At 38.3% G+C, this 11,237-nt stretch overlaps 1 protein-coding gene across 6 annotated transcripts in view; it reads left to right on the forward strand.

Annotated features, from left to right (window-relative positions):
- Positions 1 to 6,778, forward strand: part of MYO16 (myosin XVI) — a 393,567-nt gene extending 386,789 nt beyond the window's left edge. For 5 of the 6 annotated variants that reach the window (XM_029999071.2, XM_029999067.2, XM_029999068.2 and 2 more), the window contains one exon: positions 1,921 to 6,778. In XM_029999071.2, the coding sequence (XP_029854931.1) occupies positions 1,921 to 2,154 (234 nt within the window). In that variant the 3' untranslated portion in view covers positions 2,155 to 6,778. The remainder of the gene's footprint in view (positions 1 to 1,920) is intronic. The other variant, XR_003921201.2, reaches the window with a different exon arrangement.
- Positions 6,779 to 11,237: the final 4,459 nt, after the last annotated feature.

Consider the following 11,237-nt stretch of genomic DNA (forward strand, 5'->3'; position numbering starts at 1 on the left):
GCTGGTACCATCTCTACCCCTTAATGGTTGAAATTGTTTGTTCAGTGTTCATTGAAAAGATCAGTAGTCTTAAAGTAATTACTTTCTACACACCTCATTCACCCTTCACAAAATACCTTTTCAGGATATAGAATAATAATGAAGAAACATAGCTTGCTGTTTTACATTGTGCTTCATGTAAAATTATTCGGCAAATCTTTTCTATAATGAATATGTATAATAAATCTTTAGCTTGTCACAGGTCTAATCATGAATGGAAAAGAGAAGAGATATCATGTTATTCAAATAGCTGTAATTAAATTAATTGATTCATTTAAAGCCCATTTCATTTCCACTGCATTTCCATTGCATGTCCTTCATCCAGGTTGAAATACAAACTTTTTCCAGCTTACTTATCAGATCTATCTCACAATGAATAAAGATTTGAGATACTTTTCCATCCTCATTTAAAAAATACAATAAAAGATGTACACTTATTTGTGGACTGGACCAACATTTGTCCACTACACACTGGAAAATGAGCTCTGTAGTGAAACTGCTGACCCAACGTTAATTTACAGCTTGCATAAGCAGGGTGGGTATAATAAAGCTTCTTCAGTGCCTATAAGCTATAAATAGGATGCATTTGTCAATTGCCTTGCCCAGGCAAAATGTAGTCGCTTTTTGTCCTGCACCTGTGTGCCTTTATGTTTCTTAGAATAGCAGTGGCACTGTCTTTATTGAAATACCTTGTCCATCTTTCAAAACTGAAAATTCCTGTGTACTTCATTAGAGTCATGCCGTCAAACTTTTGTCACCTGAGCACATCCAATAACACAGAGTTTCAAAATAACCTGTTTTCTTATAAGCATATTTATCTACCAGTGTTCAGGCACTTCTTTGATTATTTATCTCTGAAACTCTTTCATATGAAACTCTTGCAATGAGTCTAACACAGCTTGCTTTGTATATATTCCAGCACCTTTTTGAAAAGAAGCGTAACTAATACAGGTTCATGAAATGCCTAAAATTTAGATGCAAATAAGGTGTCTAAATTGGGAAGACTGGATTCCAATCTACCTGTTTTCTAAACTGGGTTATGCCCATAATTTAAACCCGCAAAAATCTGTGGAAGTTGGCCACAGGGAGCCCCACTGCTTCCCAAACTATACATCTGTTCTATAGGATAAAACTACCTGACCTGTCTTTCTTGATAAATTGTTTCCAATTACAAACTTCTCATTTGCCTTCTAATGTTTGCTAGCCACACTGGAAAAAAAAAAAGGTAAAAAAAAGGTAATGTGTTTAGGTATACAAGAAATCTCTGATATCTCTCTAACAATATCTGTGGAACATTTCATTTTCCTTTGAGTCGCTGAGATCTGTTTTCTTTCAGCTGTAGTACAAATGAAAGCAGCTTTCCCTCAGCATAAGCATAGAACTTGAGTGTTTACCCACATACACCTATTTATTTCTTTAATTGTAAATACTAGAATGGGAGTACTCACAGCCACTCACCATCTAACATGACTAAGCCAGGGCACACTAGCAGTCTCAGGATTTCTGTTCATCATCCTACTAGAATATGTGGATAAGCGTATAATGCTCCATGGTGTCCTTTGCAAATAATGGATACAGAACAGAAGGTGCTTCCCTCCTTGCACAAGGCTTAGCAGCATAAAACACCTCTCACGAGTTCAAGGGAAGTTTATTTTGCTGAAAGTCACTATTGTTGATACATCATTATACACGTCACTGAGCTCTTTACAAAGGAGATGAGAAACCGGGACCTGAGTCTGCCCTGCCCACAGGTTTATGTCCATGACAAAAGAGGCAGAGGATCCGTGTGAAGTATCATTCAACATGGATGTTGCAGTTTTACACTGCCAGGAGAATTAACTTTATCCACCTTTTTTATTATTATTTCCTTCTCACTAACAGGTTATTCATCAGCTTAGACTTTCAGAGAATGAGAGTGTGGCTCTGCAAGAGCTTCTAGATTGGAGGAGAAAGCTGTGTGAAGAGAAAGAAGACTGGCAGCAAATATTGCACAACACTGAGCAAAGAATCACAGCCCCACCTCCACCCCCTTGTAAAAAGCCAACGCTGTTGAAGAAGGTAGAAGATACCTCCTGCAACAGACTCTCTTCAGGCATATGGGATACCACCATGTGATTCAGATTTGTGTGTTTGCAAACTGTTAGGAATGAAACCATCTAATGACTTCAATCTGCACAATCGGCAAGTTTTCTTCCCTTCACAAAGTGTGCAGGGATTTTTTTATAAGCACTCATTCAGGAGCACAGGATGGAGGAGCTATTTAGATCTGTCGTGTGTACATGTACATTGTGTTTGTTCTTTTCATATATATACACACATATACATATATGTGTGCATCTGTGAGTCTATATATGTATGTGTGTGTATATATATATATGGAGACAAACTGCACTATAAGTACCTAGTTTAAAAGTAGGAGACAGTCACTTAGAGTTCTCCCATGGACAATAAGAAACTACGTTAAGCAAATGATGATGGGAAGAAGTGACTGACAGGCATTTTAGAGACATCAGGAAAGTCTGTGTGCACACTGTACAGCTGTTTTATATAGTACAAAAATACAATGTTTCTTGTTCTCTAATGAATGGTTTTATTATATTACATGTATACATATATATATTTCTTTGTAGATGTCTGTGTTCTATTGGCATTGCAAACCTGAAGATTATTTACATGTTTATTACTGGTGTTTTATAACTTAATGCAATTGGTGCTGTTGTTCTTTCTTCAAAATACAGGTAATAAATTCAATACTCGCATTTTTCTTTCATAGTTTATCTTTAACAACATACCAAACAGTTTCAACACTGTGTTGTTTTTTCAGAACTGGCAATATCCTTTCTAAAATCCAATCCTGAAATTCTTGCAAAGCTCCTATATGCAGGTGTGATTTGATGCTGTTCAGTCATGGATTAGTGAGCATGACTTCTTTTTGGTGGACCTGTATTTCTGAATGTGTGAACTGTGAATTCTGCAGTTACATATCAAATCTTATTTCATTCTGGGTTATGTAAAATAATGAGGCACTCATTTAGATTATAAGTATGGTTTGAAATTCGTACCTGATTATGCGTAAGGTCAGGTGTCAGTGGAAAGATACATAATGGTAATGAGGTATGAAAATAGGGCTGTGATTTACTGTTAGAAGCCAGAAGGCTTTATGGAGATGGGTATATCAAAGGATTATGTCCTTACGGTGGTACAGTGATGCATTTATACCTCAAATTTCATGTAATGAAATGGTTTCAGAAATTGGAGTGTTCTAGTTGGCAAACCTGAGTTCTGAGCAGTAATGTTAATTTATGAAAAACATGCTGCTGGAAACTTGTTAGCTACTGCTCAGCAGTCTTTGAAATACTGCTTTGCCACTAAAAGGTATAATTTATATATATACACATGTATTTTGTCAGGGGCCACTTATTTTAAGTTCTTGGAGCCTGTAGAGCTAGCGTGAAACACTTTCCTTGGCTGTTTGCCCCATTCCTATTGGGAACCAGGAAAAAGTGCTTGTAATTTTGCAAGTGGATGTAAAACTAATATTTTCAAAAGTAAGCTAGGTTTAAAAAAGTGAGCTCACTTTTGGTTGGAAGTTGTTGGGAAAGGAAAAAAACCTGCTTAGAGGTGCAGGTTTTTCCATCATGTTTGACAGAAGCTTCAAGCAGGCTGAATGGCAAAGAGCTATCACATGCTTGTTTGTTTGTTTTTACAGGGAAGCAGCAAAACTCAAATTATTCCCATGAGTATCATCAAGCTGTAGGCAGAATTAAGCACCTTGTCTTGCTGGAGATAAAAGTAGACCTTTTGAGTGGACAAGGAAGGGGAGACACCAGGTTAGCTTGGAATTTTACCTTGTTACCACTGTTAGCTTCACAGAAGTCCTCTTTGTAAGATTACCCATTTTGTTTCATGGAGAAGCAGGGACTCGAGACTCTGAGTCTTAGCTTCAGCTGATGTAAATGGCCATGGGTCATTACTTTATCCAGGAGGGGCAGCTAACCACTGTGAGGTTATGCAGAAAACAACTCTCACCCACTACATGATGTCAGAATAGGCTTTGCCTGGAAGAATCGAGGTTTCTGTCTTTTTGCTCAGGTAACCAGGCACACACAGAGATCCTTGTATGAGAGCAAAATGAAATGGGTCCAGGATTGGGCGCAAGAGAGCTAATGAACCTGACCTTGCAACTACATTCCTTCTAGGATGCAAGTTGTTATCCCTGCATGGCACAGCATCGCTATACATAGCCATAAGAACATCTACCCAGCTAGCCTGGCAATCCTGAACACCTCACTGCACTCAGAGATGCAGACATGCCCTTGGGCTTACCGCTTCTCAAACAGGCCTGGCACATCGCCCTCACATAAGCTCTGTGGTATTGCTAACTCTAATGCCCACTAGCCGACTTGGGGACTGGTAGCAATCAATCCACAGCAGCCTGGAGGTTTAGGGCAAGCTGTAAAAACTGACTGAGGAGCCAGTTTAGATCATGCCAAGATCCCTGCTGCAGCAGTGAGCTTGCTACCGGTCACCGAGCTAGCTATTTGTAAGGTGAGCTTGTGCATCTCCAGATGACACTGTTGTCATTGCTGCACTTATGATGTGGGATTACGCAGAGGGGAGAGAATACATTTGTCAAATGGAGGTTAAAATGGGAAATAGTATAAATGCGCATTATAATATTTTCTATCCTTACTAAAAGTTGTGTTATAGATGTGATCAGCCTCAGCTGCAGGAGCTAAATGGAGTCTAAGGAACCTTTTTGCTACTCTTTCAAAGTCTGTATTGTGTCCTGTTATGGCAGTATGAACCAAGTGTGGAAAAGAGGTATGTAGATTTTCTAGCAGTTTCATCAATACAGTTACACAGGAGAAGCCAGTACAAACCTGATTCAGGCAATCTGATTCTCCAGACAATGAGCAAAGCAGACTATTTCCCCCATGCAGAAGGCCTTTGTTCTAATTTTTTGCAAACTTGGCTAAGACATGTATTTTCCAGGGCTCTTCCTTAAAGCGTGTTACCACAGTGCAATACAACAAATTAAATAGCAGAATGTATGAGACTTTTTTTTTTCAATTTTGTTATTAATTCCAAGTTATGTAATGGCTAACTTTTTACTTGGGAAGATTTTTCAGGATATTCCATTAAAATACAGTACTATAGGAATAAAGTATTTGTGTTAAAACATGTTTTAAATATTTCTCTAATGGCAGTAAGACACTCTGGAGTGTGACTTATGATGTCATAATTCACACCTAGTGTGTTCATTGGTCCCTTGGCCTTTGGCCTCGTGCCTAACAATGCAGTTGGTAGGGAATTATTATACCATAATTCACACCCTACTGTGTCTTACTGCTTAAATAACCATACCCCCAGAGGTGTCTTAAAACTACCATTAAAGTTTATATTGTGTATCAAAATGTGTTTACAGGGCTGGGAAAATACACTATTGACATTTTGAAATGTTGAGAAGTAGTTTTAGCAGAACTGTACAGTGCTTGTAAATTAATCTCCCCAGTGGAGTATGCACCAGCCAATTACAGTATTTCTTGAGTATATGAAGTTCTCTCTTGCACATTAAAAAATAGCTCAGACAAAAAAAAAGCCTTATGAATTTAATATTCTAAAGGGAAAGATTAAACTCTATGAGCATGCTAATGCTCTTAATATCCAATGAACAATCTAAAATATATTTATATTTGCAATAAAGCAATTTCAGGAGGCTGGGGTTATCATCAGATAATCACTCCTCCACATTGTGCCTTATTGCTTAGTTTTTAATATGTGAAACAAACAAAACTCCTAACAAATCAGCCTGTCCTTCAGTATAAGGTAAGAAGAATCAGATATGTTTTACACTTTAAAAACTCATTGGTCTTAAAGCCAAGGGAATTCTGAAACCATATTAAACCACAATAAAAGAAAAACAACAGCTGTTGGCATGAGAAATTTTTAAAGCTTGTAAACCTTACTTGTTACTCCTGACATAGCACTTGGTGTTTCTTAGTTGCTGTAGTTACATTCCTATTGCAGATTATAAGCAAAACTTTGCTCTTATAAACTGATTTAGACATTCAGAGAAATACATGCACCAATATTTTACAAAAGATCTGTGTACAGCATGAAGTGATAAGTCTTTTAAAAATTGGTATTGTTTACAAAACAATAGTATGATTGTTGAATAAGTGAATTACATTTGCCTTTTTGCCAGTGATCCTTTTTTATTCCTTCTAAAAGGTTGACTTACTTTCATTAATAACTTCATTATACTACAGATCTTTTGTGTGTGGGACAAAGAATTTCATTAACTTGCTAAGAAAGCATAATAGATTGTAGCATAGTTCTAAACTGATAGTAATAGCCATATTCATTGTAGTTTTTAATTCTGCTCTATAGTATTGACATCCCTAGTAATCCTGTTATTCTTATCTCTATAAAGCCTGCTAATAACTGAAATGCTCTTGAGGAACCTAAAATAAGTTTTGCCAATCGCTTGTTAAATAATAAATGTAATTAAACTCTGTACAAGTCAGTTTTCCAGAATGGTATTAAACATTTCATGGCTTTATGTTCTAAACATACAGTTTTTAAAAAGAAAACACCACCTGAGCATAACTATTTGACAGTAGCTGAACAAAACAGAAGGGTGTATAAGGAAATGCTTTTCTTCCAGTTCTGCTGTTCTCTGTATACTCAGGATTTTCATTTTGAGAAGAAATAAATAAATCCCAGTGCTGGCTTATACTGTGGCTGTGAGAATTAGATCATTATCAAAGACTGTCTGTCTTCCCACCTGTGGTTTGGCCCTTTCCCTGACCACATGAATGTATGCTGGATCTGGCTGAATCATGGATTTTGCTGTGAAGTGTCTTAAGCAAAAATTTCGTCAAGTCATGATTTGACTTTCTGAGGATTTTTGATTTGTTACAGTAAACTAAAAATGCCATCTTGAGTTAGCTAGAAGTATTTACTTCAACCTTAATACCTTGTTTTGATTCTCATATATGTGAATAAAACCCCCTCCTAGCCCTTTCTTATTTCCTTTCCTGTCAACTGAGGTTAAATTTCAAACAGACTTTGTGATGAAAAAAAAAAGTGGTTAAATGAAATTACAGCATAACCTTTAGGTTTAATCTTTGAAATGAAACATTTTCCTCTAAAAATACTGAAATAGAATATTTTGGTATTTTCAACATGTTTTTCACCTTTACCAGCTGAAATTGTTTGTTGGATGCAGTCCGAATTTACACATAATTTCAACTCCTGACACACTTTTTCGTAAATCCACTCTTCTCTGAAAAGACCACGCTAATGAATATTTGTTTTGAGGTGCAGGAGAACTACTGAGGTCCTTAGAAGCATCAACAGTGAAAATTTGACAACCACAGGTATATTGCCATCATAGCAATGTTCATGTGACAGCTGTTAGCTAATGCTTGTGCCCTCACTGGTTTTATTTGGGCTCTAGCCCCTTCTCAGTCGACATGGGTATGTAGTCACCTGTCTCCTGATATTCATTAGACTGCAGAGAGGAAAGTGCTACATTCGCGAAGAAAGGAGAGAGATGTGCTTCAGGCTCTTTCTAGTTACTGCCTAATATAAATTACTTAAATATTTCTGAAAATGGGAATTGGAATGCAACATTCTCACTGTCCAGATGGGAACAAACTGCTAGGCTTGAAAGCTGTGGCAATGAAATAGCCACAGCTATTAAATGAGCAGTTATGCAGGTATAGCTCTTCAGTCTCACAACATAGTATAACTTGGTGGTCAGGAAAATATTCCAAAAACTAGGGGAGCTGATTTTACATCCTTTCAGGAAGACAAGTGCATGTGGATTGTTTGTATTAAAACTATCTCTAGCTGGTTTTAGTGGAGACCCTCCCTAATAGAGCAGTCTGAGCCTCACAGATCAGATAGGCAAGGGGATGTCTACTGTTCAAGTGTGACAGGACTAAGATAGAACAGTCTGTGGATGGCTAAGTTTGGGTAAGTGCTTTGGGAATCTTCAGACATTATGTCCTTCCTCATGGTTCCAAGCAGCAGCCTGAAGCTAGATTTTGTCTAAATCCTTGTTTTATGAATCTAGTCCCAATCAGTTCTGCGGTTAAGAATATCTTGAATAGAAATTACTCTTCTAATAATCTTCATTTATAATATTTTAGTAACCTTATTTCTAAAAATATTTATTCAAGTCTAGCATTTACTGATACAGTTCCCACGTCTGTAATATGAACTTAGCATTTAAAAAAGAAAAAAAAATAATTTAGAAAGGACAATATGAAAGTAAGTGCATTTGAAACACATCTTCTGGGTCCATGCTGAGATTTGGGCTCCCTGAGCCTTAGAGTTACCAGAAGTAACATGCTAGATGTCATATCATCAAAGTTCAAGACAGCAACCTAAAAGTAGCACTCAAAGTTTAAAGACTTCTGCCTTGATTTTCTGTCCTATGTAATCCCCAAGTCCTCATCAGGCATGAGCAGTTTCCAAGGTCAGACATCATGCAGCTTGAAAAGCATGCATCTTTTGTCTCCTGGGGGAGACAACAATACCGAGACCTCAGCTTCTCTGAGGTGAGAAAGATTCTGTTTAGTTGATCAAAGGCACAGTGATGGATGCCTTATATCAGATATCTCGTGTAGATGTGCTTGCTTTTCTATACCAGTTATCATTCCCTTAAACATTCTGCAGCAGGCTTACTTGTTCAACAGAGACATTGGTTTGTAGCTTGGGAACGTGGGTCTAGTTTAGGTCTGTGATTTTACAAAGATCTTCAGTTAAGTTCAGGATTTGACCCCAGCTGATTTTTAAGGCCCACAGATTATTTACTTCTATCTGTATATGTACAAAAGTCCTGCCTGAACATCCAAATAAGCTCTGCCAAGACAAAAAAAAAAAAAAAAGCAATGAATCATGGCAAATCTATAGATCTAGTCTTTTATTTAATCCCTGTATAGGAATAAAAGGCCAGATCCTGGTGAGGATTTGGATCTTGTAAGGAAGTTAGCACAAGACCTCATTTTAGGTGCCTTGTCCCTGGAAAGGCATATATGACTCAGCTGGGTTTCCATACTGCCTGTTCTGGGCTTCCATTTCTGACTCCATCAGACTTGTTTCTCAGGGTGGAAGAAGCACTGTAGTTCAGGGAGAAAAGGCAAGGACCTCAGCAGCCTGGAACCCATGTGATTTATAATGGGCATATCTCTGCACACAGGAGGAGCTGGAGGGAACGGGGACTCCATCTTCCCGGGAAGTTTGAGAATTTCTGAGCCAGCACAGTAAGTTTTCTCAAAGTTCCCAAACCTCCATGCTCCTTACCTGCTAAAGCCCTGGGACACTGTGTTTAAGAGAAGTGATGCCTGACCTTTAAGAATGGGAGTATAGGCATGTATCAAGGTCGGTGTTCTTGAAAATACTCCCAGGTAAAAGTAAAGGCCTAGGCAAGGACAAAATAATGCTTGAGGTGAACAAACAGCTCCCCAGGATTACGCCGACAGTTAGCAATTGTTATGCAGAACTTGTGAAGTATGTGGAAGATTATAAAAGGATAAAGATGAAAAACACTGGGGGTGGGGTAGGGGGGGAGAAACCAGACTTCTAGTAAGCTAGTCAGCTTTATTTTATTTGTTTTGTTCTGTTTTGTTTTGTTTTATGCCATTCTAGTAGTAGGAGAAAACATGTATCAAGTACCTGGAAGATGAGAAGATTAACATCCAGCTCATACGGGTTCCCAGAAACGGTATGTATCATTCCACCACATTTTCTTCTTTAATAAGGTAATTGAACTCGCAGAGAGCATCAGAAGCCTTATTAATGTTAAAGGAGAACTTGACAACTGGGTTGGGGATTTTTTTGCATCCTGTCACATCCTTTAAACAAGCTGAGGAAGTAAGGGCTGTCATAGAGAAGTTCACGTTGGAAAGGACATCTGGAGGATCAGTTCTCTCAGTTTCTGTGTGGCTGCACTTCTGTTAGCAGAGGCCAGTATGGGGCTGGCTTTCTTTGCCACAGAGGCATGCTGTTGAAACATATTCAGCTTCTTACCCCCATGGAACCTCATGTCCTTTCAGCAAAGCTGCTTCCTATCCAGTCAGCCCCCAGCCTGTAGTGTTGCATCGGGGTTTTCCACTGAGGATGTAAAACTTAAATTTGTTTTTGAACAATGTTAAGTCTCTGCCAGCCTGTTCATTCAGGCTGCCACCATCCACTGAACATCAGCCCCGTCCTCCAGAGCTATACCGAAGTATTGGCTCCTCTTCATCCCAGCACATACGCAGAATTTGCTATTATCCACAGATTTAATGATTTTTCAACTTATTAATGAAGACAGTATTTTCCCCAGTATTAACCCTGGAAGAATGCTACTGTTTGGCTGACAATTGGATTTTGTGCTGTCATCACATGCTTTGAGCCCAATGGTGCAGCCAATTTTTTACCCAGCGTGAAATCCACCTGCCTGAATCATATTTCATCAGTTTGGCTATAGGGTGCTGTGGTAGACAGCAACCTTGGTTCACAGTGTAGATAAATAGAAGGTTGAAAATAAATTCTTAGAAAGAAATCACTGGCAAATTGGCGGGAAAGTGAGTTTCTACGTAGAATCTCTTCTTAGGAGGCATCTCACGCCCACTTTTCCAAATATTTGTTATCTGAGAATATATATAAAAGAAACATATATAAAAGTAAGGATGGCACCAAACTCAAATGAGCTTGTAAGAATGCTGGGGCAGAATTCAAAGTGATGATACAAAAACTGCAAAGGTTCTCCCACAGCACGGGAAAATAAGAGATGCTCATGCATCCCTCAGTGGAGAAGAGCATGCCCACAGTCTCAGAGACAACAGGGCTTCAAGCCTCATAGCTCTCCAGAGAGGCAGGGAAAAGATCAGTTTTGGAAGACCGTGTTTAGGAACTGAGTAGACTGTGGAGTCTGTGTGTAATGTGCTGAGTTGGTGAGCTGTGGCACACAGCACTCGACATGAAAACAATTGTATTGTCATAATTGTGGTATCAAATGGAGATATACTTTGTGAATGTGTGTATGTGCATGTGTCTCTTGCTGTCTGTGTTTGTAAATTTAACACGTGCTCCTTAGTAGGTATGACTACAAATAAATCCCTTATAGGAACACTGGAATTCTCAATCCAACCTTGACAAAGAATCTGCAGATGCTATTCCATTATAAGTCTTCATGGTGT

The sequence above is a fragment of the Aquila chrysaetos genome, chromosome 23 (assembly GCF_900496995.4).
Source record: "Aquila chrysaetos chrysaetos chromosome 23, bAquChr1.4, whole genome shotgun sequence".
Taxonomy (NCBI): Eukaryota; Metazoa; Chordata; class Aves; order Accipitriformes; family Accipitridae; genus Aquila; species Aquila chrysaetos.